This window comes from Denticeps clupeoides, chromosome 16 (assembly GCF_900700375.1).
Source record: "Denticeps clupeoides chromosome 16, fDenClu1.1, whole genome shotgun sequence".
NCBI lineage: Eukaryota > Metazoa > Chordata > Actinopteri > Clupeiformes > Denticipitidae > Denticeps > Denticeps clupeoides.
This window is the reverse complement of record NC_041722.1, coordinates 19,875,329-19,903,041: the sequence shown is the minus strand read 5'-3', so window position 1 is coordinate 19,903,041 and position 27,713 is coordinate 19,875,329. Positions and strand designations below refer to the sequence as shown.

General features: G+C 50.0%; 1 protein-coding gene and 1 non-coding gene across 18 annotated transcripts in view; one reads left to right on the top strand and one right to left on the bottom strand.

Annotated features, from left to right (window-relative positions):
• Positions 1 to 1,613: 1,613 nt before the first annotated feature.
• myo5aa (myosin VAa) overlaps positions 1,614 to 27,713 on the top strand; it is a 37,190-nt gene continuing 11,090 nt past the window's right edge. For 9 of the 17 annotated variants that reach the window (XM_028956810.1, XM_028956805.1, XM_028956802.1 and 6 more), the window contains exons 1-27: positions 3,987 to 4,134; positions 8,112 to 8,222; positions 8,837 to 9,008; positions 9,110 to 9,254; positions 9,844 to 10,000; positions 11,487 to 11,630; positions 13,416 to 13,497; positions 15,057 to 15,164; positions 15,932 to 16,038; positions 16,135 to 16,400; positions 16,769 to 16,850; positions 16,930 to 17,070; positions 17,178 to 17,303; positions 17,701 to 17,784; positions 19,237 to 19,239; positions 19,753 to 19,905; positions 20,181 to 20,278; positions 20,359 to 20,445; positions 21,620 to 21,728; positions 21,834 to 22,045; positions 22,125 to 22,281; positions 23,310 to 23,549; positions 24,391 to 24,639; positions 25,996 to 26,089; positions 26,219 to 26,367; positions 26,470 to 26,583; positions 27,541 to 27,678. In XM_028956810.1, the coding sequence (XP_028812643.1) occupies positions 4,102 to 4,134; positions 8,112 to 8,222; positions 8,837 to 9,008; positions 9,110 to 9,254; positions 9,844 to 10,000; positions 11,487 to 11,630; positions 13,416 to 13,497; positions 15,057 to 15,164; positions 15,932 to 16,038; positions 16,135 to 16,400; positions 16,769 to 16,850; positions 16,930 to 17,070; positions 17,178 to 17,303; positions 17,701 to 17,784; positions 19,237 to 19,239; positions 19,753 to 19,905; positions 20,181 to 20,278; positions 20,359 to 20,445; positions 21,620 to 21,728; positions 21,834 to 22,045; positions 22,125 to 22,281; positions 23,310 to 23,549; positions 24,391 to 24,639; positions 25,996 to 26,089; positions 26,219 to 26,367; positions 26,470 to 26,583; positions 27,541 to 27,678 (3,561 nt within the window). In that variant the 5' untranslated portion in view covers positions 3,987 to 4,101. Of the gene's footprint in view, positions 1,847 to 3,986; positions 4,135 to 8,111; positions 8,223 to 8,836; positions 9,009 to 9,109; positions 9,255 to 9,843; positions 10,001 to 11,486; positions 11,631 to 13,415; positions 13,498 to 15,056; positions 15,165 to 15,931; positions 16,039 to 16,134; positions 16,401 to 16,768; positions 16,851 to 16,929; positions 17,071 to 17,177; positions 17,304 to 17,700; positions 17,785 to 19,236; positions 19,240 to 19,752; positions 19,906 to 20,180; positions 20,279 to 20,358; positions 20,446 to 21,619; positions 21,729 to 21,833; positions 22,046 to 22,124; positions 22,282 to 23,309; positions 23,550 to 24,390; positions 24,640 to 25,995; positions 26,090 to 26,218; positions 26,368 to 26,469; positions 26,584 to 27,540; positions 27,679 to 27,713 lie in introns of those variants that run through there. The other 8 variants (XM_028956803.1, XM_028956813.1, XM_028956807.1 and 5 more) reach the window with 4 other exon arrangements.
• Positions 3,680 to 3,752, bottom strand: trnam-cau (transfer RNA methionine (anticodon CAU)). Its single transcript has one exon. It is a non-coding gene; the product is annotated as a tRNA-Met (tRNA).

Sequence of the window (27,713 nt, the reverse complement as noted above, 5' to 3'; positions counted from 1 at the left end):
ATGCTCCTGTGTCTTCTGCCGGAACAAGGTCGTGAGTGGGATGTGAGCAGACTTTTATGATGTTTTGTGCCGTTCGTCCAGGGAGGGTAGAAAACAGCCAAAATTTCCTGAGCAGTCTTCACATTCTGCTCATGCATCCGATCAGTATGTTGTCTGGCCCAAACAAGAGCTGCTACAGCTTGAATTGCTGAAAGAAAATCACGCTGGAACAAGCAGTGCATCACATTTTGTAGCCAACAGGACTGAATATGTATGACTTGGGCCAAGTAGTCGTGGCTCCAGAATGGCTGCGAAAACAACATCTCAACTCAACAGCAGCTACTAAGTGCCTTTTTTAAACACCCGAGTTGTGGATGGCCACCACCCCAACTTCCAGGATCTACTGCTGACCTCTGGGCACCAGACACCACGGCATCTATGCATAAAGAACAAAGCGTGCATGTGAAATTAAACGGTTTACAGCAAGTGTCATTTACAAAGTTCCTTATTTTTTTTGTTTTTTTACTAAAATTACAAAAAAGAATAATAAATGACCATTAACAAAGTTTGAAAAAAAAAAAAGATGTTCTCTGTTGATGCACTAGACAGTACCAATCTGAATTTGGCCAGTTTCATTGCTTCTGTAATCAGTGCAAACTTTCAATGTTCAATTTCAAATTTTATTTGTCACGTACAGAGTCATACACAGTATGATATGCAGTGAAATGGTTGTGCGACTGCTGTCGACCTCAATATTGCAAACATTGCAAATCTAAAAATTTTCAAGTGTTACAAATATGCAAATGTAAGTAATAAATATAAACAATGTGACTTTATTTCAATTGGAGATCATAATGTCAATAAACCAGTATTACTTATCAAACAAACACCCAGAACTCTCCACTGTCACGCATGTCTGTCAACGTACACACTCACGTTGCTCGGCAGCCAATAATTTGCGGTAAATTGGGAAATAATAAGATAATAATAATAAATAATAATAAATCTCTGCTACTCTGGTCGCTGCGCTTTTGACGGTGTGCGAGGCTTCAAAATAAAAGCCCAAAGGCCAAAGCCCGACCCCCCAATCTAAACCCCGACCCCATTACCTGCGGCTTTCTCGCTTTCACGGGCACGAAAGGTCACGACGTGAACGGATTTACACGTTTTAACCCCAGGCCGAAAGGCGCCGTGTTGCTGTGAATTAAATCCGCCATCCGTCTCCCCCTTCGGAACTTTTATTTTGAAACATCGCACACCGTCAAAATGGACGAGCGGCTGCGGCGACCGATTAAATAATAATAATAAAAAAAACAGCGACCATGTGCGCGACTTTGTGAAAGCTTTTGCCGAAAAATCTTTTAACGTCCGCCGAGTACAGGACTTTAGTGAAGGCGAAAGGTCATTTGCATTTTTAAGATAAGATAAGAAAGAATTTTATTTATTCCGAGGGAAATTCGAAAACTTGCTCGATGCAGCAAGAGGAACAAGAGGAATAAATATATACAATAAGAATAGAAGAGAACAGAATAGTAGAATTGTACAAAACATTTTTTTGGTGTTTTTTTTGTTTTTTTGCGTGCGTACGCAGAGCTGCCGACTCGGTGCGCGGCGCGACCGCAGGGCGGCAGACCGGCGCCGGTTTAAAGATCCGCGCCCCGGACACCCGCCGCCGCGTCCCGCTCAGCTCGCTTCGTACCCAGAATGCACAGGGGGCGGAGGAAATAGGCACGTTTCTCTTTTTTTTTGTTTTTGTCGGGCTGCCGCGGCGCCGGATTCTATGGACTAAAAGCCGTCGGTCGGAGAGTCCGGCGCGGACCGGAGAGAGGATCGCACCGTCATGGCAGCGTCGGAGCTCTACACAAAGGTAACGTTCATGTCGTCCCTCTCCTTCTCTCTCTCTCTCTCTGTCGCATCTGTTTTTTTGTTTTTTTTTGCACCAGCAGAAAATCTCAAATCACGGCGGCGCCGAATGAATGAATGAACGAACGAACGAACTGGCCCTTTTTACATCGCCCGTTTCATATTATTTCTATAAACACACACACATACACACACACACACTGCTGCAGGATGCGCATCTGTCGATTTCGATGCAGAAATTCGTTATTTGCCGCGACGCGGAACGTCTCCGGCCTTCGTTTTGCCGAAAATACGGATGAAATGAATGCGAAGCATCTCTGTGGACGCGGGGTGTTGTGATGCTGCGGACGGGCGGCGCTGTGACGTCACCCGGGCCTGGCCCTGCGCGCCAGGGCGTGTCGCCTCAGCATCCAGCAGGACCCGGGCGGTCCATGGACGACACTGGGACCTGGGCGAGGTCACTCCGGCCTGGACCATCCCAGGTGCGCGGGGAGAGATGTGCCGAGCTCCTCTCCTGTAGCGCCGAGCAGGTGACCCGCCTCCTCTGATGCCGACATGGGGACCAGGGCGAGGTCACTCCGGCCTGGACTGTCCCCGGTGCTCGGGGAGAGACGTGCCGAGCTCCTCTCCTGTAGCACCGAGCAGGTGACCCGCCTCCTCTGATACCGGGCCGGGGGATCGACACGGGGACCAAGGCGAGGTCACTCCGGCCTGGACCGTCCCCGGTGCGCGGGGAGAGACGTGCCGAGCTCCTCTCCTGTAGCGCCGAACAGGTGACCCGCCTCCTCTGATGCCGGGCCGGGGGATCGACACTGGGACCTGGGCGAGGTCACTCCAGCCTGGACCATCCCAGGTGCGCGGGAAGAGACGTGCCGAGCTCCTCTCCGAGTAGGTGACCCGCCTCCTCTGATACCGACACAGGGACCAGGGCGAGGTCACTTCGGCCTGGACTGTCCCCGGTGCTCGGGGAGAGACGTGCCAAGCTCCTCTCCTGGAGCGCCAAGAATGTGACCCGCCTCCTCTCTCCCCACGCGCCGGGGATGGTCCAGGCCGGAGTGATCTAACCCAGGTCCCCGTTTCGTCCCCCGGCCTGGACCATCCCCGGCGCGTGGGGAGAGATGCGCCGAGCAGGTGACCCGCCTCCTCTGGTACCGGGCCGGGGGAAAGGACGCGTCCCGGCCAGCTGCTGACCCCGTGACTGTGACTGGGTTAGAGGTCGGATTGTGGCGGTTCGAAAGCCCGACTCCTGGGAACACATCGGCCTTTGTGCCACCACGGTCGGAGGGAGAGAAACCTCCATTGACTGAGCAGGAGGAAGAATGTCTCCGCTCTTCCTGCCCGTCTCAGCCGTGGGAACGCAGCAGCAGCAGGACCTTCTCATCTTCTGTGTAGATTCTGAACGGATGCTCAGACTATAAGATATTTTCAAATTGACCAAATTCCGGTTCACCTGAAGCATTTATTGCAAGAGTTCTCCATTCTCACGGAACCGTGACGTTATGGAGACGGAGAATGATGCCGCATTCCACTTTATTGCTTATTAGAGAACATTTTTTGCGATTAACATTAACAAAGCAATGAATCTAAAGTGTAAAAGCGATAAAGTGAAGTGATTGTCACTTGTGATGCACAGCACACGGTGCACACAGTGAAATTTGTCCTCTGCATTTAACCCATCACCCTTGGTGACAGTGGGCACCATGACAGGCGCCCGGGGGGCAGTGTGTGGGGACGGTGCTTTGCTCAGTGGCACCTCGGGATTCGAACCGGCAACCTTCTGATTTTGGGGCTGCTTCCTTAACCGCTAGGCCACCGCAGCCCCTGCAAAATCAAACACTGCCCTGTGTGAGGATCGAACTCACGACCTTCAGATTATGAGACTGATGCGCTACCTACTGCGCTAACAAGGCTCAAATCTGGAAATTTCTAAATTAATTTAGTAGTAAGTTCGGTTCAAATGTATTAGGAAACGTTTGAACATGTGTGCATGTATATGTGCTGAATATATAACCCGAGGATAAAGTTCCGGTCACTCCCAGGCCCCTGGCTCGCTCGCTCATCGTCAGGTTTTAAATAAATCCTTTATTCCGCCTCTCATGTGATGTACTGAGGGCCCGGTCTAGACCGAGGGACGGTTACGCCGCGGCTCGCTGGCAGAACGGGACCATTGTTCGGCCGCGGTACGAGCCGAGACGGACGAGAGGGAAGGACCCTCGCCGGCCCGTCCGTGTGAAGTGAGGGCGCAGTTATGGTGCGAAGATGAACCAGGAGTTGGATTTTATGTTTTTGAAAGTAAGTCCGAGCGAATTTGGTTGCGTTCTGTGTCCGGTCCGGTTACGTTTTATGAATTTGATAAAACGAACGTGTACTTGCTGGTGGTGGGGAGGATTCCCGGTGCACGTTCCGGGGGATTTTTATGTCCTTCTGAATATGAAACGTTGGTAACCGTTGTTGTTTTTTTTTATCTTTATACATTAACTTTCACTCATTTGTACACCTTCACCCTACCTGTTACACATATTTTATGTTAACCAAATATTACACTTTTTTATGTCTTTATGCTTGCAATATTTGCATATTGGTTCATTATATATGTTGAGGTCTATAGCAGTCGCTAAAGCATTTCACTGCATATCATATCGTGTATGACTGTGTTCGTGACAAATAAAGTTAGAATTTGTATTTGAATTAATTGGAAGAATGCGACGTTGAAAGCGAATGTGCCCGTTGCTACGGGCGACCGGAGGGGAACGTGTGCGGGGCGGAGGCCGCTGTGCAGGGACGGAGGCAGCAGACTCTCACATGACCGTCTGTCATGTGATGAGCCGGCGTGGCGTTCGTGCTGGATTCGCTCTGCTCCCGCGGACTGTGAGCTCGTGGTGGCCGCCACCGCCTCCCGGATGATGTGACCACTCAGTGTCACTCAGAAACCGGCGTGAAGCTGTAAATTGTCCGGGCGCATGACGAGAGTCCGCAAGTAAGAGCCGTCACGTCACTGTGGGACCCGGGTGACGTGTGGTGACGTCTAACGCGAAAGCTGCCGGGTTTTTACGGGGTTAATTCTCTGTCTTTTGGGTCGTGAACCGATGTGCAAAACGCTGCTTCAGTTCGGCCCGTGCCACCGTCACCTCCTCTCACGGTGACCCCTTCATGTCAGAACACGGACTCGCTCACCTGGAGGGACAGTGTCTTACACCTCCACAAACAAACAGGAAGCTGGTTCATTAAAAACTGCTCTTTTTTTTTTTTTTTTACTGAAGTGATTGACACACAGTGAAACATGTCCTCTGCATTTAACCATCACCCTTGGTGAGCAGTGGGCAGCCATGACTGGTGCCTGGGGAGCAGTGTGTGGAGACGGTGCTTTGCTCAGTAGCACCTTGGCGGATCGGGATTCGAACCGGCAACCTTCTGATTCGGGGGCCGCTTCCTTAACTGCTAGACCACCACTGACCCCGCTCTTTATTATTATTATTATTAATAATAATATCAAGTGATTAATTTCACACTTGGATGCGCCACATGGATGGACGTGTGTGTGTGTGTGTGGGGGGCATTAGTAACCGAGAGGAGGTGTGTTTCACTGGACCGGGATAAGCCGCCAGTAAACCCCGGTAATTCCTGCCCTCCGGTTCCGTGCTTGTGAAGAGCTAAAAGCCACTTGACTGTTTGTGAATTGTGGTACAAAGTAAAGTTCGTATAGCGTTCGTCACAAATGATCCGTCAATCGCAAGTAGGTGAAAGTCAAGCGATTGCCGTTGTGAGACACTGCGGCACAGCACACGGTAACGCGGTGAAACGTGTCCTCTGCATTTGACCATCACCCTTGGGCACCATGACAGGCGCCCGGGGAGCAGTGTGTGGGGACTGTCAGATCTTCTCTGGAGGTCCACGGCACGTTTCCCCTGGCGACCGCGGTACGAGGCGCAGGAGTACGGTGTTTCTGTTCGATTTGACTCCTACAATATGCATATGTTCCTTTGAACAGTAACGCCCATTTATTTCATACCAAAGGAATGATGTATGAACTGCTCTTCTTGTGTCGTCAGGTGCAGCAGGTGACCTGAGTTCACGCGTGGACGTTATTTTTAACCCTGCTGTCTGTTGGTGGGGGGCGTGGCATCGTGGGGGTCTAGTTACAAGGTCCGGGTTTGGCGGCTGCGTGTCGGTGCTCCCCGCCGCTTTATTCCCCCGTGCCAAATTGGTCCCGTTGATTGGCTGCCACGAGACAAGCCGCTGGCGGCTGCTGGGAATGGGATGAGGTGTAGAAACCACGTCTCGCCGGTCCGGGGTGCGAAGCGGGTTCTTCAGTTGGGGGGCACGCGTCTGACGTACAAACCGACCACAACTAACTGTAGGGCCCCAGAAAATCAGTTTTCCCATTTTTAATTCCTCTGAATTCCACGTTTTCCGTTGTAAAATTATTTATTCACCTAAAGACTGTCATTGTGGCGTGGATTGGGGGGGGGACCTGTTCACCATTTACTTTTGTAAACCATTTACATGTAAATAAGACACTTTCACATTTTTACACATTCTTCCTTTTGTAAAATAAAAGTGCTTCACGTTTGAAATGAACATAAAAACGGATCAAATAAATAAGCATTGAGACCCGGAATTTTTAAAAAAGTTGTGCCCATAATGAAAAACGAACTGGAACCATGATCACTGCGAACAAAATCCCGTTTGGAATCAGCTGATTTGCGTGCACGACCAGGAGTTTGCACGGACCGGACCGGAGACGTTGGCGCTGTGAGAACATCTCTGCCACCCCTGGCCGAAACACAGATCCTAAGAACCGTATAAATAGTTTTATAAGATTTAATCAGATTATTAATCTGGTCTTTTTTTTTTTTTTTTTTTTTTTTCCCCCACATTCCAGTCGGGTGTTTCGGTTGAGATGTACGTTGGTGATATTTTCCCCCAGAGGCAGGCCGTCTCCATGGAAACGCAGCGGCGTTTGAATAATTGGTGTTTCGGTCGGGGTCGGGGTGCGGCGTCCATCTTGTTTTATTACGGGTCCACGAACGTCCGCCCACAAGGACACACGGCCTCAGCCGCAACGCGCAGAGCCTCAGATCTTCTCTGGAGGTCCACGGCACGTTTCCCCCGGCATCCAGGAGTACGGTGGCCGTGAGGGGGGTGGACTGGGCCACGTCCCATTCGTCCCCACCGGCCTGGGCCGATGCGACCCCGTCTAGTTTCCCGCCGCAGTCGGATGATAACTTCCCGCGACCTTCGGCGTGGCCTGGATTCCCTTCAGCTCCGCTACGTTCCGGGATTTTTGGGTCGTTTTAGGAATTAAAAAGAACCCGGCATTACATCAGCTGTCCAATCTATGGTTACGGTCGTAAGTGAACTTCTCCAGTGGTAGAAGAAGGAGCGATAATGGACAACATACAACATACCCTCTACTGGGCACATTTGCAGTCGTAGTTCCTCATTTTAACAGGACACAAATAGAAAGAAAAATTAGTAAAAGAAAATATCCTGGGAAAAAAAAGCCGGATTTTCTGAATATAACTAAGGACGAACAGGCTAACCTGTGTTTCATAGTTTTTTTTTTTCATGTGCATCATGAATGTTTCTCAAAAAGGTTGATTTCAATGGGCTTTTTTTGTGAGTAATAACAGCCAATTGCTTGCTCATTTTAAGAGGATTTTCATGTTGCATAACAGTATTTGATAGAGTTGTTTAAAAATCTAAAAAGGTATGATTTTATCCGATTCATCGATTAATCGGTAAAAATCTACAGAATAGTCGATTCCAAATATATTCGATAGTTGTGGCCCTATAACCAATATATACTGTAGGGCGGCTGTGGAAGTGCTATAAAGACATATGTTGATGGCGCTTTGTCAGGAGGAACCTGCGTGATCGTTCCACGGGAAGCCTGGTCGGTCGTACCAGCCCGAGCGGGCCGTCACGGTGTTCTTGGTGGCCCCTCCACCCATGTGACCGCGCTGCTCCCTCGAATCAATGATTTTCACATGCTTCCGTGTCAGCTGACTCCCGCGCCGAGGAGCAGCAGGAAGAATGCGGTTGCCAGGGTCCCGGGTTTACAGCATTCCTCGGGCTGTCTGGGTGCGCGTCCCTCCTCGGTCCTGAACACGGCACGGCCTCCCGGTGTTCAAGTCTCGTAACATCTGAAAGGCGGCCATTGTTATTAATACGTGCGTTGCATTCGGTATGCAGAGGCTGTTGACGTGTTGCATGTACCTCACGTTCTGTTTGCTGATGTGTGTGTGTGTGTGTGTTCTGTTGCACAGTATGCCCGGGTGTGGATCCCCGACCCGGAGGAGGTGTGGAAGTCTGCCGAGCTTCTCAAGGACTACAAGGCGGCCGACAGCGTGCTGCACCTCCAGCTGGAGGATGGAAAGGTGAGCGGCGGAGATGCGGTGTGGGCTCTGCGGGTTGGGGGGCGGGGTCGACAGCTGTTGCGGTAAACGAATCGCGTGCCGCCACTTGCATGCGCTCGCAGCGTTATTTACGAGCTGCTTTGCTGCAGGCCGGGACGCGGCTTTTTAATACATCTCGTCCATGAACTCCAGGAAGCCGCTCGCTCGAGTACCGGCTGCATTGTTACAAGTGAAAGTGAAGTGATTGTCACTTGTGATACACAGCAGCACAGCACACGGTGCACACAGTGAAATTTGCCCTCTGCATTTAACCATCACCCTGAGTGAGCAGTGGGCACCATGACAGGCGCCCGGGGAGCAGTGTGTGGGGACGGTGCTTTGCTCAGTGGCACCTCAGTGGTACCTTGGCGGATCGGGATTCGAACCGGCAACTTTCTGATTACGGGGCTGCTTCCTTAACCGCTAGGCCACCACTGCCCCACCATTGTTGCCAGTGTGATCGTATTTCGCCCATAACGGACTATTTCGTTTCCGGTCGTGGTCCGTTTATTTTAAGGTTTGGGTGGCAGCAAGTTAACTGAAACTGTAGCCACGCCCAGGTGGGGGAGTCTCACGGCGCGTTGTGGAAATTTCAGGATCTTGAATACAAGTTGGACCCCAAAACCAAGAATCTGCCCCACCTCCGGAACCCCGACATCCTGGTGGGCGAGAACGACCTCACGGCTCTCAGCTACCTCCACGAGCCGGCCGTCCTCCACAACCTCAAAGTGCGCTTCATCGACTCCAAGCTCATCTACACCTACTGTGGTAAACGCCCTCCTCCGGCCCTTTCAGGCCTTCTCCAGCTCCTGCGCCTGTTGCTTCCAGCTTTCGTTCATTTTTTATTTATTTATTTTTTTACCGTTCAGGTATCGTCTTGGTCGCCATTAATCCATACGAGACGCTGCCCATCTATGGGGCCGACATCATCAATGCCTACAGTGGTCAGAACATGGGCGACATGGACCCGCACATATTCGCCGTGGCGGAGGAGGCGTATAAGCAGATGGCCAGGTATGTGTCCCGCGACGCGTGGCCGTCGCCTCTCTTTGCGCGAAGGTGCGGTTTGTAGGTCATTACAACACCGGTGCTGCGGCGGAGCCAGAAATAGCCCCTCCTCTCTTTCTCTCTCTCTCTCTCTCTTCCTCTCTCGCTCCATTGACTCTCGCTCAGGAGGAGAATCAGACATGCAGCTTCACTACATACACAAACACAAGGACATTGTGGGTCACACCTCTTAACAGTATATTGATGTGTTACTGTGTGTGTGTGTTATATTTTTAAATACCAAATATGTATAAATGAACATTTTTTAGGTAAGTACTATTGTAATAATTTGAAATGCCATATTTGTGACTTTCAGGACCAGTCAGCCATACATCATCATCATACATCATCATATATATATATATATATATATATAACACGCACATTTAGAATATAACATTTCACACAACATTTGTGTTTTCTACTTTTGAATTCAGTTTCTGACCAGTTTTATTTATGCTATATGTGCATATATAAAAATGTTCTTTTTTTTTTTTTTTAAGACTATTGTGTTTTTGGCGGACAAGTAACATATTTTTTTCTTTTGTCCAATCAGGGATGAGAGGAATCAGTCCATCATCGTGAGTGGCGAGTCTGGTGCGGGTAAGACGGTCTCGGCGAAATATGCCATGCGCTACTTTGCCACGGTCAGTGGCTCGGCGAGTGAGGCCAACGTGGAGGAGAAGGTTCTGGCGTCGAACCCCATCATGGAGGTGAGACCTTATTTATTTATTTATTTATTTTGCTGCGGCTGCTGTTGTGCAGACTTAGTGACCATGTGCTCCAGAGACACCAGGTAACGTGTCCAAATCCGTACAGCAATGTACAACAATCCGTACAACGTCCCTTCGATGAGTATTCAGGGTGTAAACTGTGAGTAGCGGAGGCTCTGAATCCGTCTCTTCTGAATCCATCCGCTTCTAAATCACACACAGTGTGTGGGTGTGTGTGTGTGTGTGAGTTGCCATATGGCTCTGATGACTCTGTTCTTGGCCAACTCCAGCGGAAGTGGCTGCGTCAGCTCCCCTCCGCCCCTCGCGGTCTAAATCCGCCCGCCGTTTCAGAAATCATGACACCTTCCCAACCTGTTCCTGATCAGCGGCCATATTTTGGCAGCAAAGCTGCTTTTGTACCTCTGCGTCAGCTGTCACTCGACGTTGCCATGGGAACAGTAGCGATTCACCGGGCTGTTCGCACGCAGCTTACATTTTTACGAGAGACTGCGGCCGTACTTGTGTATGAATGACTGGCAGGGGATCGTGACCTTTGACACGGATGCCTTTATCGGAACATTTTAATGATTTATACCGATGGTTTCCCCGCTTGAAGACATCTCTGTAATTGCTGATCCATAATTAGCCGTGGCTTCCGGATAAATAAATCAAATCAAATGGGCAAATTCGCTTTCCACCCACAGCATGGCCTGTAGATGTTCGTACGTTGAGATTCCAGGCCTCGAGTTGGACTCTGGAGTCCATTAAGGGGATGAGAAGTCCCAGAATGCACAGCATGCACGGTGTCGGTGGTTGTGATGGAGGGGGAGGAGATTTTTCTCAGACTATCGTCTTACGTCCACGCTGATTTACTGGACCCTTTCACAGCACGTCCTCGCACCGCGTCCCCGTCCCCCATCGCTGCAAATTGCATCGATGGTTTAAAGTGTGTGTGATGGTTTAAAGACAAAAGAGCTGCCTGGTTGAAGTCCTGTCGTTTCCCAGCATCCCGCTGTTAGTGCAGCTGTCACCACGATTCCAGATCCCGTGCCCGCTCCGAAGCGAAGATTTTAGGAGCGTTGGGCTTTTTAGTCCCCGTTAATTGTCCCCTCCTTCATTCAGCTTCATTGCCCCCCCACCCCACCCCCGGTTCTCTGTTTACATCCATCATCCTCGCTGGCACAACCACCGGCCTATTTTTAGAGCCTTAATTCCCCTGCAGTGGGTTACGAGTTTAAGCGCCCCCCCCCCCCCCGCCTTTCCCTCTGGAGCTGCTGACCCGACTCCCAGCATGCACCGGCGCTGCGGAAGCGGCCGCAGAGGCACACGCGGGCGGTTCTGATGGACGTTACATGCACCTCACCATCCCACATTCTCCAACTGGATGAACCCACCGCGCCGAATTCGGCAGCCGTCCTCTCAACGCTCGTTATAATACGGCCATGCTGAAACGGTTGTAATTTTTTTCATTTTATTGTGATATTAGGCCATAGGAAACGCCAAGACGACCAGAAACGACAACAGCAGCCGCTTCGGCAAGTACATCGAGATCGGATTCGACAAGCGGTACCACATCATCGGCGCCAACATGAGGACGTACCTGCTGGAGAAATCCAGAGTGGTGTTTCAGGTGAGCCGCCCGCTTTTCTACCGGAACCTTCTTCCCTGTTGCATGCCGGCAAGATCAGATAAAATGCCAGAATACATTTTTTTTTTTCTCCTAAATTTCCCTTTGGGATCAATCTGTCAAACATTTTATTATTATTCAATTCCTTGCGAAATGTACAATTTTAATAACGAAGTGTGGGATGGAGGCACATGCCATCCCATTGTCTTAAACATCAGAAAATATTTTACATTTGTTGCAGTTATTTCATGTGTTCATATTTTCAGTATTTGTGTATTTCATTACAAAAGTCATAAATTTTACATGTTCAGGTGTAATTTAACCCAGCCAATGGGGACGCGTGTGACTGTGTGCTTCTTGGTGTCCGCCCCAAGTCTGGGTAAATGGGGGGTAAGACTTTTGCCAAATCTTTGTTTTGGTCCGCTGTGGCGACCCCTGTCTGGAGCAGCTGAAGGGGGACTATGGCTGGCCTGGACCAAACGGAAAGGTCTCGGCTGCTGCACTGACCAAGACAAGGGCTGCGCTGTCCGGCTTGTTTTTTTTTTTTTGTGTGTGTGTGTCTGTGTGTGTGTGTGTGTGTGTGTTTCACTGGTTTTGAGGATACGTTTCTTCAAACCACCGCGCCCGACTGGAGAAGTGAGCGGAAGAGCTGACTGGGCTTGTGTGAGGCAGCCTTGTGTTCCTGAAGTCCACCCAAGTTTTCCTAGTACTACTGCTGTGTGTGTGTGTGTGTGTGTGTGTGTGTGTGTTTACTCTCAGCAGCCCATAGAGGTTCGTGTGTTCTCACCACGAGTCCTGTACGGCTCGGTGTGGTTGATAAGGGAACATTCCTGAGGTCCTGTAGCTGCCACTGATGAAGAAATGTCACTGTTTGAAACGAAGGTGTGTCCCTCCACCCCTGGGTGGAGTATGGGTTACGATACGTGTGTGTGTGTGTGTGTGTGTGTGTGTGTGTGTGTGTGTGTGTGTGTGTGTGTGTGTGTTTATACATCTGCTGTACGTAAGGTCAGCGGCGGCCCTGTAGCTGTTCGTGGACTCGTGCCCGTAGACCTACAAGGAACCCAGGTTCTGAGCGCCATGTTTTCCGTGTGGGCCACCTTTGCTAGAACGCTGGAATTGAAGTGCTGTTGGTAGTGGGCGTGGTCACGTTCGTGTCGAGAACGGAGGGAAACGGAGGACCTTGGACTGCGCTGCCCTACTCTCGGATTCCTGTTTTCTCCTGTCGGAGACGGGGAACGTTGCTCTGGAGCCACGGCAGCATTCCTCATCGCCGCTCCTGCGTTGACTTGTCTCTGCATTCCGCACGTCGCTGCCTGGACGAGCACCTGTGCCCCGGAGCACGGCATTATGGGTGCTTTGCATCTCTAGTGGGGAGATGTGCAGTCTTCGGAGGCCGTGCGTCTCCTAACTTGCAGTCCTCCACACGCCCGCGGTGTATCTAGAGAATTAAGGCACGCCCCCATTTTCCCTGGTCAAGGGCGTTACCCAGAGCACCCGGTGACATGTGACCCAGTGTGCCCCAGAACGTCCTGAGGGACGAGACGAGACCGATAAGTGCTTTTCCAGTACCAGCTTTAGAATTAACTACATGAGTAGTTTTTATTTAACATGATATTATATAATGACATAAAGCCTTCAGACATGTTGCATATATTAATGTCTATATGTTAGATGTGTAATAGACACAGCAAGCAAACACTTGACCGTGCTCAATATTCGGCCAGGTCGGGCGTGCCAGCAGGCTGAGGCGTGTCTTTTCACGGTGCCGTTAATATGCTTGCTTTCTAGGCGGACGACGAGAGGAACTATCACATCTTCTATCAGCTCTGCGCCGCCTCCCGTTTCCCCGAGCTGAAAGCCCTCAAGTTGGGTAGGTCCCTCGCCGCCTCACCCCTGCCAGCCTAACATGTTTTAATGCATTCTCAGCCTCATCGCATTCGTTTTAGATCGTTTTTTGAAAGTTATATGAAAGTGAAGTGATTATCACTGTGAAACACTGAAACGTGTCCTCTGTATTTAACCATCACCCTTGATGAGCAGTGGGCAGCCATGACAGGCACCCGGGGAGCAGTGTGTGGGGATGGCGCTTTGCTCAGTGGCACCTCAGCGGTTCAGGATTCAAACCCACAACCTTCTGATTACAAATACACACACACTGTATATTATACTGACAACAAACCCCCAACATATGTACAACACAGGCCAAAAGTTTGGGACACACCTTCTCTTTCAATGTGTTTTCTTTATGTTCATGACCATTTACGTTGGTAGATTCTCACTGAAGGCATCAAAACTATGAATGAACATTTCAGCATTTACCAGACGCCCTTATCCAGAGTGACTTACAATCAGTAGTTACAGGGACAGTCCTCCCCTGTAGCAACCTAGGGTTAAGTGTCTTGCTCAAGGACACAATGGTAGTGAGTGGGATTTAAAACTGGGTCTTCTGGTTCATAGGCAAGTGTGTTACCCACTAGGCTACTACCACCACATGTGGTAGTGAACACATGTGGAGTTCTGTACTTCACCGGACCTGAACCCAATCCAGATGGTTTGGGGTGAGCTGGACCAACAAGTGCTAAACACCTCTGGGAACTCCTTCAAGACTGTTGGAGAAGCATTTCAGGTGACGACCTCTTGAAGCTCATCGAGAGAATGCCAAGAGTGTGCAAAGCAGTAACCAGAGCAAAGAAACTAGAATATAAAACATGTTTTCACTTATTTCACCTTTTTTTGTTAAGTACATAACTCCACATGTGTTCATTCATAGTTTTGATGCCTCCAGTGAGAATCTACCAACGTAAATAGTCATGAAAATAAAGAAAACACATTGAATGAGAAGGTGTGTCCAAACTTTTGGCCTGTATATATAGAAGCCTGTGCTTTTTGAGTTCTGGAAGGGTTCGAATGCTGCTACAATTTATTCATCCACGCCGGCTTATTAACACCTTTTTGAAGTCTCACTCATCACGCTCCTCGCACCTTCACACACTGCTGGCATTATCCCTCGTCAGCTGCCTTCCTGGACTGATGCTTTTTTGGATGGGGGTGGTGCTGGTGAAGGAGGCGTTGTCATGCCATCGGGTCGGGGTTGCCAGGCAACCGGGCATCTCCTCTTTAATCCATGAAGACTGCTTTGTTTGCTGAGCTCTGGTGTCCCTGCATCTGATTCCATGCACTAGGGGCTTTAGTTCATGTCTGGGCTTTGTGCTCCATTATATCGGCCTCGTATTTCCAGCTCAGCAGAAAAGGTCACATGTGACGACCTCAGAGGAAAGCATTACAGTCCAGGCTGTCATTCCGATCAGTGCGTAGTTATCCATGACGCCAGTAAATGTTTACGAGATTAGTATGGTCTGTGATGATGGCTAGATGTGGAGTAATCATCCAGTGAAGATGATCATCTCTCTCTCTCTCTCACCACCACAGGCAGTGCCAATGATTTCCACTACACCAAGCAGGGCCGGAACCCTGCCATCGACGGCGTGGACGATGCCAAGGAGATGTCCACCACCAGACAGGCTTTTACCTTGCTAGGTACTGGCTTCCTTCATGATTTAAAGGTCCCCTGTCATGAAAATAGGTGTAAATGGTGCTTTAGTCATTCTGCTCTGCCATTCAGAGTGCGGCAGCTCGGACGGACTGATCTGGAACTGAAAAATCATGAGAAACGGGAGGTAACCTTTCCCCTTATGATGTCATAAGGGGAAAGGTTACCTCCTTTACTTTATTTAGCAGACACTTTTATCCAAAGCAACTTACAAGAGGAAGACACCAGCAATTCTCGTTCGAATTCTATAGAATATTGAGTTTACAAACTAAGAGCCCTGATAAGGCTCATCTGTTTCTCATGCTTTTTTTGCCCAGAGAATTTCCTGCCCCTCCCCTAAAACATTATCTCCACCGACCATCATGGCTTCCAAATGTATGCTAAGCATTGTGGTTGGTGGATGGTATTGATTATGTAATTTGTGCAAATGTCCGCTCAGTTTCTATTGGCCGCTCTCGTCCCGCCCCTCTCCTCCTCATTAGCATTTAAAGCTACAGACGCTGAAGCGGTGCATCCTGGTGAAACATCATTGTTGGACAGCCATCAAAGTGGCTGTAATTCTGCACCAAGGCTGAACTTCGGGGGGAAAAAAAAGAGACTTCAGATACAATATTAGGGGACCAACAAGACCGATAGAAAAGCAAAAAAGAAAAAATATTTCATGGGACCTTTTAAACTCTTATATTGTAATATGTACAAATTTCCACGATGAATCTTACAATCCTATCGTGATGCATCCTACAAATCCCACCAGGAATCAATGAGTCATATCAGATGGGACTCTTCCAAGTCCTCGCGGCTATCCTCCACCTCGGGAACGTGGAAGTGAAGGACCGTGATGCCGACAGCAGCATCATTCCAGTGAGTCCTCCCTGGTCCACGTGAATATTTATTTCCAAGAGGCGCGTCTGAAAATCTGTGTGTTGCGCGTTATTTGTCCCACCTTCCTTCTGCCAGCCCAACAACGGCCACCTGCTGACCTTCTGTGAGCTGATGGGCGTGACCTATCAGGACATGTCACACTGGCTGTGCCACAAGAAGCTGAAGACGACCTCGGAAACCTACATCAAGCCCGTCCCCAAGCTGCAGGCCATCAACGCCCGCGACGCCCTGGCCAAGCACATCTACGCCAAGCTCTTCAACTGGATCGTGGACCACGTCAACAAGGCGCTGCACACCACCGTCAAGCAGCACTCCTTCATAGGGGTTCTGGACATATACGGGTGAGTCTCCAGTGCCCCGTCAGCCAGTATTTCTACGTTTTAAGGAATATGTGGATCGAGGGCGGTAGTGGCCTACGAACCAGAAGACCCAGGTTCAAATCCCACTTACTACCATCGTGTCCCTGAGCAGGACACTTAATCCTGAGTGTCTCCAGGGGGGGACTGTCCCTGTAACTACTGATTGTAAGTCTCTCTGGATAAGGGTGTCTGGTAAATGGCGTAAATGTAATGATCTTCAACGGAGGCCCAGAAAATATTATATATTACTTTACAGGGAGGGACTTTAGTTGCATAGACCCTATAGTGATAACCTGCAAATACAGAAGGTAGTTCATAATTATTTTTCCATTTCTTGTGCCTTTCCGCAGGTTTGAAACGTTCGAGATCAATAGCTTTGAGCAGTTCTGCATAAACTACGCCAACGAGAAGCTGCAGCAGCAGTTCAACATGGTGAGAACCTCCCAGAACTCCTGGGGTTATTTACTGGCCCGCGGTGGGCTTGGTGTAAATAAGCGTCTCCTCTCTGCAGCACGTCTTTAAGCTGGAGCAGGAGGAGTACATGAAGGAGCAGATTCCCTGGACCCTGATCGACTTCTACGACAACCAGCCTTGCATCAACCTCATCGAGGCCAAGATGGGCGTCCTGGACCTCCTGGACGAAGAATGCAAGGTGGGACCGCGCGCGTCTTCGTCGTCACCGACCCGGCTCTCCATCGATTCGCTGACCCCTCTCTCTCTCTCTCTCTCTCTCTCTATCTCTCTCTCTCTCCCCTCCAGATGCCCAAGGGATCTGACGACTCCTGGGCCCAGAAGCTGTACAACACGCATCTGAAGACGTGTGCACTATTCGAGAAGCCGCGGATGTCCAACAAAGCCTTCATCATTCAGCACTTTGCCGACAAGGTATCGAGCGTGCAGCAGAATCGGCGGACGCGGACGTTTTTTTTTTTTTTTTTTTTTTTTGTACTAAGTGGACGCGTGTGCGCTTAATACGTTTATCTAATATTGAAAGTGAAGTCTTGGCCGGCCCGAAATCCCCTGTGCCGGTTTTAGCCCGTAGTCTCGTGTTACCTCTGCGAGTCGGGCCCGGCGGACCCGGGTCCAGACGGGCCCCTCCCGCCAAGCGCACACCTGGCGCGCCCGACGGGGACCGTAATGCCGTCACCGGTGTCACTTTGGCTCCAAGTCGGGCCCTCTTAATTCCTAATGAGCCAACGTGACACACTTCCTCGGCCCCGCCAAACGAGAACGAGGTCGCGGGTCGAGGGCGTGATGGTGACCCGCTGCTCCGTCCCCGCAGGTGGAGTACCAGTGCGAGGGTTTCCTGGAGAAGAACAAGGACACGGTCAACGAGGAGCAGATCCGCGTCCTTAAAGCCAGCAAGGTTGGTGTTCTCGGCCCCGGGGTCGGCCGAGCGCCGGGCTAAATTTAGCCCGCCCGGGGGGTAGGGTTACAGAGGTGGAGGTCGCGAGGACGTGACTCGTCCGCGCTTGTCCCGTGTGTCATGATCGGTAATGAAATATGGCGAAACCGGCCCGTAGAATTTACTGAGTCATGCTGTTTTCATTGGCGTGACCTTTAAAAAAGGGAGGGAAAAAAAAGCGAAGGAAGAGCGAAGACGAAAGGGGGGGATGGAGAGGTTTTTACGGCAAAGGCAACAGCACCACCTGCTGTCCATGTTGGAGGTTTCTGTGTCCAGGGCACCTCAGTTTATGATAGTTTTAATAGTGACGATAACAGGTCCAAGATGACAGCGGTTATCTGTCCCAACACGAAGAATTGAAGGAATTATGTTTTATGCATAAAAACCTTTACATTTACAGTATTTACCAGACGTCCTTATCCAGAGCGACTTACAATCAGTAGTTACAGGGAGGATCTTGCTCAGGGACACGATGGTAGTAAGTGGGGTTTGAACCTGGGTCTTCTGGTTTATGGGCGAGTGTGTTACCCACTAGGCCACTACCACCGATTACATGTTCAATCTGATGACAATATGCCCAGTCATGACAGTTTTATTGTCTAGCCCTGTGTAATGTCATATGATATACATATATTGTCATAAGAGGGGGTGTTTAAATGGGCTTCAAGTTGGCTAAGGTCGTGTTTTTATAGTGACGGCCGTATAAACCCCATAGGGAACGGGAGTCGATCCAGACACGGTCCGGCTGCGATCCCGGATCGCTCCGGGATTTTCCGCGTGCGCGCGTGTCTGAGAGGTTTCTGTTTTGGCTTGAACGATCAGAGGCGTAATTCCTCTGGGAAAAGGGGCCTGCACTTTTAAATCCAGTCTTTTTTCCCCCCTCCACCCCCAGGCCGGTTGCACACATGTGAATGAGTTGCCGCACGGTCGCCACGCAGCTAAATTACTCCCTTTCAGGCCATTTCTGTCTCCCGCCTTTCCTCCTTAGAGCAAAGAAGTTAAACTCATTCGGTAAGACTGTGAACCGAGCTGATCTATAACCCGACTAAATCTTAACTAGTAGCGGCCTCAATAAAAAAAAACAACTTTTAATCAATTAATATGGGTATAATATTCCAACGTATTTACATTTCCAGTTAATCGCTCATGGGAATTAAGTGGTTACGGAATGATCCGGCATCCTTCCCTTTATGTGTCATTTATAATCTTCACTCATAACCATTCACCCGCACCTTCGCAATGCAAGGAATGCAGAGGATCCTTTTATTGGTATTATTTATGCATCATTACATGAATACTTTTGGGTTTTTTTTTTTTTTGGTCCTCCCTCTGCCTGCCCTGTTTTTATCAACCTTATTTCTCCATGTGTTGTCCGTGTTTCTGTTCCCACCACGACCATCCGCGCCCCTGCAGAAGGTAAAATCTGAGTATTTTTCAGTCTCTGATGTTGAAATGAAGGTTGGAATGAGCTGACCAGGTACAATAACTGGTAAAATATGGTTTTTATAGGTTATGAATAACATTTTACTATTTGCTATTGAGATGATTTGGCCAAAATGAGAACGTCGGCAGCCGTTCTGTCCTTCATTTCTACGGCGTGTGAGACGTGCATCTTGCGCTCTGTCTTTATTTTCTACTCTCTGCTCCCGTCTCTAACCTGCTAACCCCACACCCATCCATTCCGCACCACTGCTCTTCCACGGCTGGACCCAGGAGCCCTCGGCCCAGGGGCGGGGCAGGGGGTGGAGCTCCACTGCTGCACTCCCCCCTCGCCGCTGTGACGGCGCTAACGTTTAACTCCAGAACGAACTTAACACGGCAGCTCCCCATATGATGCAAGCTTTAACCGTCCACCGTAATTAAGAACCGGAGCGTTGGGCGGAGCTCTGGACGGTGACGCCTTTTTTTTGTTCATGGGCGTGTGTCCAGTTTGACCTGCTGGTGGAGCTGTTCCAGGACGAGGAGAAGGCCACCAGCCCCACGGGGGCGCCCACTGGCAAGCGCACCGTCCTCAGCGTGAAGCCGGACAAGAGCCGCCAAGGCCAGGCCAGCAAGGAGCACAAGAAGACCGTGGGCCTGCAGGTCAGACACTAGCAGCCGCGGCGTACCGAACTGACGTAGAACTGGAGACCGTGAACTTCTTTCTAGGGCTGAAATTAACTAGCTAATCACAAATTTGTACAAATAATTACTTTGGATTTGTTCTTGAAGGTATAAGCTACAGAGAACCTGTTTTGCGTAGATGTCATGGCAGTTATGGCGAATGTGTACATTTACTCGCTGTGTATTGTTGTACCGACGGCATTCACGTGGCCGAAGGAATTCGGTTTAATAAAAGAATGTGCGTCTGTCTCTAGTTCCGGAACTCTCTGCAGCTGCTGATGGAGACCCTGAACGCCACCACACCCCACTACGTGCGCTGCATCAAGCCCAACGACTACAAGCACGCCTTCACGTGAGGCCGCCGCCTTCACTCGCGTCCCCCGCCAGCCGGCAGCTTCGACGTTTCACCCCGTCCTGTCCCTTTCTTCGCAGGTTCGACCCCAAGAGGGCGGTGCAGCAGCTCCGGGCCTGCGGCGTGCTGGAGACCATCCGGATCTCCGCTGCTGGATTCCCGTCCAGGTACTCCAGCAAACGCACCACGCAGCACTATATACACGATACAGCTACTATATACAGTACAGGCCAAAGGTTTGGACCCACCTTCTCATTCAATGCGTTTTCTTTATTTTCATGACCATTTACGTTGGTAGATTCTCACTGAAGGCATCAAAACTATGAATGAACACATGTGGAGTTCTGTACTTAACAAAAAAAGGTGAAATAAGTGAAAACATGTTTTATATTCTAGTTTCTTTGCTCTGATTACTGCTTTGCACACTCTTGGCATTCTCTCGATGAGCTTCAAGAGGTCGTCACCTGAAATGCCGAACTGCTCACTCAGGGTGATGGGTTAAATGCAGAGGACAAATTTCACTGTGTGCACCGTGTGCTGTGCTGCTGTGTATCACATGTGACAATCACTTCACTTTATTTATTTATTATTATTATGAAATGGTTCTCCAACAGTCTTGAAGGAGTTCCCAGAGGTGTTTAGCACTTGTTGGTCCAGCTCACCCCAAACCATCTGGATTGGGTTCAGGTCCGGTGACTGTGGAGGCCAGGTCTCCACTTTTTGTTAAGTACAGAACTCCACATGTTCATTCATAGTTTTGATGCCTTCAGTGAGAATCTACCAACGTAAATGGTCATGAAAATAAAGAAAACACATTGAATGAGAAGGTGTCCAGACTTTTGGCCTGTACTGTACCTACTCATTTATTACATTGTAGACCAAACCTGAAGACGCGGGACTGTGAAATAACACATGGGAGGTTATGTCATAAACAAAAAAAATAGAAAAAATTAGAAGATTTGCGTCTCCCCAAACCCGGGAGCTTTTGCTGTGACTGCAGCATTTGACACTCTTGTCTTTTCTCCACCACCTTAAGTTGGACAACGGGGACGGTTTCCAACCGTCCTGAAGGTTCATGCCGAACATTTTCTTATCACTCACTCGTGTTAATCAAGCGGGTTTTAATGATGATGGTAGTGAACAAGCCGCCATGAAGGTAAAAAGAGGGGAGAAAAAAAACGGTTCATCAAACATACTTCAACATATGAAATATGTTGTTGCATCGGATTCTTCAAAGTCCAATAGTCTCCATAATTGCCAGAGTTGGGGCGTCCAAACCTTTGACTTGTGGCCCGCGTCTCTGTTTTAAAAGGAGCATTCGTACGCGTTTCCTCTCGCCAGGTGGACGTATCAGGAGTTCTTCAGCCGCTACCGCGTTCTGATGAAGCAGAAGGACGTTCTCCCAGACAAGAAGCTGACCTGCAAGAACGTTCTGGAGAAGCTGGTGCAGGTGCTGTAGCGTCAAACCTGCACAAGTCGTGCAATGGTGTGCGCGTGGAGCGAACGTTTTGTCGTCAAATGTCCTGTTCCTGCACTCTTTCTCCATCGCCGTTAGGATCCAGACAAATACCAGTTTGGGAAGACCAAGATCTTCTTCCGGGCGGGGCAGGTGGCCTACCTGGAGAAGCTGCGCGCGGACAAGCTCCGCGCCGCCTGCATCCGCATCCAGAAGACCATCCGCTGCTGGCTGGCGCGCAAGAAGTACCTGCGCATGAAGGGCGCGGCCGTCACCGTCCAGAGATACGTGCGCGGACACCAGGCCCGCTGGTGAGTGGCCGAATCCGGAAAAGGGGCGCGGCTTTGGCTCCGGAGCCGTTTCTAAATGCGACTTGGCGCGTCTCCGCAGCCTGGCCAAGTTCCTGCGCAGGACCAGGGCCGCCGTCGTCGTGCAGAAGTTCCAGCGCATGCACGTCCAGAGGAGCCGCTACAGGCGCATGCAGGCCGCCGCCCTGGCCGTGCAGTGCATCCTGCGGGCGTACATGGCCCGCCAGCGGTACAAAGCGGTGAGGGCGCCTCTACCTGTAAAACCTCGTTAAAAAGCAGCGTGACGGTGTGACTGGATAACATTTCTGTGACCCCCATGTCACACGGTAAACTGTCTAGTCAATTTTTTTTGTCAATTTTTAATCAATTTTGGGTTATTCTTACCTGTTTTGGAAATCAGCTGGTTAATGCTGGTGATGATGTTCACTGTTTAGTCACCTCAGGTCGGGTAAACACAAAAAAAGTCTTAAAAACCGTAAACTACAACAAAAACATTCATTTACGTTGTCATTGACGTCAGATCATGTCCAGGCATTAGTTTACATAGTACGGCACGACGTGTGGATTTGACATGTTTATTCAGTAGTTGCAGGATGGATGTACAATCACTTTAAGGTATTTGTGACTTGAATTTCACTTAAAAAAAAAAAACAAATCACATAAATAACAGAATGAACAAATAAACACTGAAATAATACCGTAATACTTTAATAAAGACATGTCATTTGGAACAAACCCAACATACACATACACCCGAAACCCAAGACCATTCTTTATGAAGTTTTATTTTTTTTTTTAGAAATACAACCACCTCAAAACCCTAATTGACGCACAAAACCATTTCTCTGACATCTGGAGACGAGTGATCTATGAAGGGAGACCATTTTACCCCTGAGCACCGCCGGCCATAATCTGCCATAATCTCCCGGTACCGATCTAATAAGAAGACACTTTCTCGCCACAAGTAGCAGTTTGTCTATCGATCGATAACGTTTTGCATCAAGTTTCAGTGCCGTTAAAAGCGTCCGTGCCGGGGTCACGCCGTCTCGGCCCTCCGTTAGCGTTTAAAGGACGTTTATTTGTGACATCAGAGCTTTTTTTGGGTCCGGCCGGCGACAGCTGCACCGCGTCCCTCCCGCTCTCTCGCCCGGTTTAGACGGCCGAGGCCTGGCGACGATGGCGCGGGAGAGGAAGGTTGGCTGCGATTTGTGGGTTTGTGGTTGATTTGTGGGTTTGACCGGGGTTTGTGTTGGTTCCGTTTGTGCAGCTGGTGCGCGAGCACCGGGCGGTCATCATCCAGAAGACGGTGCGCGGCTGGCTGGCGCGGCAGTGGTACAAGCGCACGCTGGCCGCCGTCGTGCGCCTGCAGTGCTGCGTGCGCCGCATGCGGGCCCGGCGCGAGCTGAAGAAGCTGAAGATCGAGGCGCGCAGCGTGGAGCACTTCAAGAAGCTCAACATCGGCATGGAGAACAAGATCATGCAGCTGCAGCGCCGCGTGGACGAGCAGGTGAGACGCCCCGGCGGCCACGCCCCGGCGGCCACGCCCCGGCGGCCACGCCCGCTCCCCGCCGCTCTCTACAGTCACTGGCCTCCCGGAAGTGCTTTTTAAAAAGACACCTAACAGCACGGAGAACAATCCCAGCACTGATGATGAAATAGAATGAATACGTATGAAGACGACACCCGTCATAATTATTACAATGAAATATAAATTAGAAAAATTGTGGCTCGTTATTACTTTACGTTTATTATTAATGTTGAATTCTGACAGATTGCATCGTTCAGGAACTGTATTATTGTTTTTTCCTCTTGTAAGTTGCTTTGGATAAAAGTGTCTGCTAAGTAAAGTAAATCTGCGGAGGGGAACGTGTAGCGTAAGTGACGTGATTGTCATTGTGAAACACTGCAGCACGGCACGCGGTGACGCTGTGAAATGTGTCCTCTGCATTTAACCATCACCCTGAGTGAGCAGTGGGCACCATGACAGGCGCCCAGGGAGCAGCGTGTTGGGCCGGTACCTTATTCAACGGGACCTCAGTGGCACCTTGGTGGATCGGGATTCGAACCGGCAACCTTCTGATTATGGGGCCACTCCCTTAACCGCTAGGCCACCACTGTCCCCAAATAGACAATAGACAATAGTGGGGGAAGATTAAAGCAAACAAATAAAGAAATAGAATGAGCATGAATGCAGTGTGTGGTAAGTGGGTGGGGCCTCTTCTTATTGGCTGGTCAGCACACGCCTTAAAATGAGAGGGACTCGTATTTACAATCAGGACGTGAGCGTGTTTTTAAAATCGTCTCCCGTGACGGGTGGTGACGGTCCTGTACCGTTTTTTTGCCTCCAGAACAAAGAGAACCGTTTGATCAGCGAGCGGCTGATGGGCCTGGAGAGCTCCCACGCCGCCGAGGGCGAGCGCCTGCGCGCCGAGCTGAGCCGCCTGCGCTCGGCCGAGGACGACGCCAAGAGCAACGCCAACCGCGTCACCACGCTGCTGGAGGAGCTGGCGCGCCTGCGCAAGGAGCTGGAGACCACGAGGTCCGAGAAGAAGGTCATCGAGGACTGGGCCGAGACCTACCGCGACGAGATGGAGCAGGTGTGTGTGTGTGTGTGTGTGTAAATGTGGACTTTTCCAGAACTTTTAAACCCAGACTGGGTCTTTATTAGAGGCATGAACCTTCACTGGTATCACAATTCAATTTGATTAGATTATCAACGCCTCCATTACCGACGCATCACGATGCATCACGATGCATCACGATGCATCCCAACACACCTTTTCAAATACGTCAGTGAGATGAGCGTTAAGGCCTCGTTCAGACAGATGTCTGGACCAGGCGTGTTTCTGGCGTTCCTGGAGTCTGGTGAAATCCGACCGTCTTTTTGGCCCCTCGGTGGTGAAATGAACTTCCCCTCGAAGTGAGAACAGCTCAGTCACTGAGCACCTTCACACGGCAGCTCAACACCTTCCTCTTTAGAGAATATTTAGATGAACTTGTAACCTTCATCTTGTCTGACTTCTAGAACAGAGTGAATAAAAAGATTGTATTCATAGTTGGGGGTCCTAGTGAACCAGAACTGATCACTTCATCCATGGTGACATGGAAGCACGCTGTAAGTCGCTCTGGATAAGGCCGCCTGGTAAATGCCGTAAATATAAATGTAAAGCATCAACACGGGCGTTCAGCTCCGGCATTTGGTCGGCTGCACGTTCATTCAACTTCTACCAAAATCCTGACAATTGTTAAACCGCATCAAGAGAAAGCCAGTGAAACAGCAATCAAACACAGCTACAAAGCGCAGCAAAAACACGTATTGCGTTCACGTAATGCACACAATATAAAAAAGATCACAGTAAGTAAGTCAATTCTGTAAGAGTTACTTACAAAGATCGGGTAACATTGCGGTACAGTATTATTGGAAAAATAATAATAACCCCGTCCTCATGCCAGATTGGTTAATTAAAAAGAACAAGACGACAATATTTTTACTGGGTAATACTAATAGTCGGATTCTGAGACTGAAGTAAAATACTCCAGGAGGGGCCATCACACCTCAAACGTCTTTTTAACTAGAAAATCACCACCGGCCGCGTCTGCATCGCGATGCATCAATTATGAGACCCTTTCCAACAGCCCCAGTTGTTACGGGTCTGATTTTAGTCTCAGGGTCACTTTGTGCCTTGTATTACCTTTTAGCCATTACCTTTTACCGTGTGACCGGCAGAACCCAGAACATGTGTGTCACGGTTTAGGGCGGGACTGAGTCCGGTGGGAGGCCGGGCCGTGGCTGGAGGAGAGGCCGCGTGGCTGCGAGCGGAGGTAGGTGAGCGGAGGTAGAGGCAGCAGTAGGCCATGCGTAGAGCAGAGCGGTTGGTAGAATCCCACGCCGGGTGTCTGCGCCGGGGATGTAGGGTGCGCGCTCACGCCCGGGTGTGTGATTCGTGTGACAGATGGTCGCGGAGCTGAAGGAGCAGAACGGCCTGTTGAAGAGCGAGAAGGACGACCTGAACCGACTGATCCAAGAGCAGAACCTTCAGATGACAGGTGATGACACTTTTCCGCAGTTAATAGTCGTGTTTCATGCCGTATGTAGCAGTGATGGAGGGCTTCCTGCTATGACCTCTCGATGACCTTTCAAATGAAACTCCTGACCATCTTCCTGTTCCCTGACAGAGAAAATGTGCAAAGCCATCCAAGAGGAGACCCAGCAGCTGGAAACCGACCTGAACGAGGAACGCTCGCGCTACCAGAACCTCCTCACCGAGCACCTTCGCCTGGAGGAACGCTACGACGACCTCAAAGAGGAGATCACCCTCTCAATGGTGAGGAAGATCACCCCACGGTTTAAATAAGGATTCTTTTTTTATTCCTCGGGAACTGCTAGTGCCCAAGGAGAAACTTTTTCGCGTTGCCGATTTATTCAGGCCGTGCCCAAGCCCGGCCACAGGAGAACCGACTCCACGCACAGCAGCAACGAATCGGAGTACACCTACAACTCGGAGCTGGCCGAGTCCGAGGAAGGTTCCCGGGGAGGGGAGGTGAGGAGAAACGCTTCTTTTCTATTGTTGTCGTGTGTTCGGATGTTTTACTGACATTAGTATTAAAAAATAAATAGTTAGTAGGGTGTTAGAAGCCTAGTGGGTAAGACAAAGTCCTGGGTACAAACCCCACTTACTACCATCGTGTCCCTGAGCAGGACTCTTAACCCCGAATGTCTCCAGGGGGGGACCGTCCCTGTCCCTGCTAATTGTAAGGCGCTCTGGATAAAATCCGTGGAAATCTGGATAAAATTCCATGGAAATTTTGATGGGCCTGTCCGGGCGTTGGTCAGAGCAGCGGGCGTGGCCTTCAGAACTGGTGTCAGCTGTAAGAGCAGGCGGTATAACTACAGAAGCCGATGGAACAGGCGGTCACATGACTTTAGGTGATATTTGAATCATGTTAAATAATTACCATGTTAGCATGTCATTGCTAGCACAATAATGTCAAAAATGCTAACAGGGCATGGCCAAGATGCGTCATGTTAATTTTGTTGACGTTTGGAGCATGATGAAAAATTAGCATGCTAATGCTAGCATGCTAACATCAAGAACTCTAATAGGGTGTGGTCAAGATGCGTTGCGTAACATTTTGGGACGTTTGGAGCATGTTGAAAAATTAGCATGTTAGCCTTCGGCCTCGCCTCGATTTTTGGGTCGCTAGCTTCAACGGTTACCCTCAGGGAGACAAAAACGTATTCCCAGCCCAATAGTAAATCACCCCTAGACTGTACTCCCTACTGGAGTACTGCAGTAGGAGCTGAAAAAGAACGTAAAAGGTCATGACCCGCAACAGTGGAGGGGCCAACAGACCCTCCCGTCCAAGGCGCGGGACTGTTAATTCGTCAGGGGACCTTGGTCCGCGCTGGTCCTGGCCACCAGGTCCTATGAAGTCGTGAGCAGGACTAATCTAAATAGTGTCATGCGATTCAATTTCCCCTCTTTCCCCCTGGCCAGGATGTCACCAGAGGCAACCTGGACATGTCCCTCTTCCTGAAGCTCCAGAAGCGGGTGACCGAGCTGGAGCAGGAGAAGCAGTCGCTGCAAAACGAGCTGGACCGCCGAGAAGAGCAGTTCCAGCGGGCTAGAGCCAGGGTAACCTGCGGGCCGCGCCCTGTCCGTAGACCTCG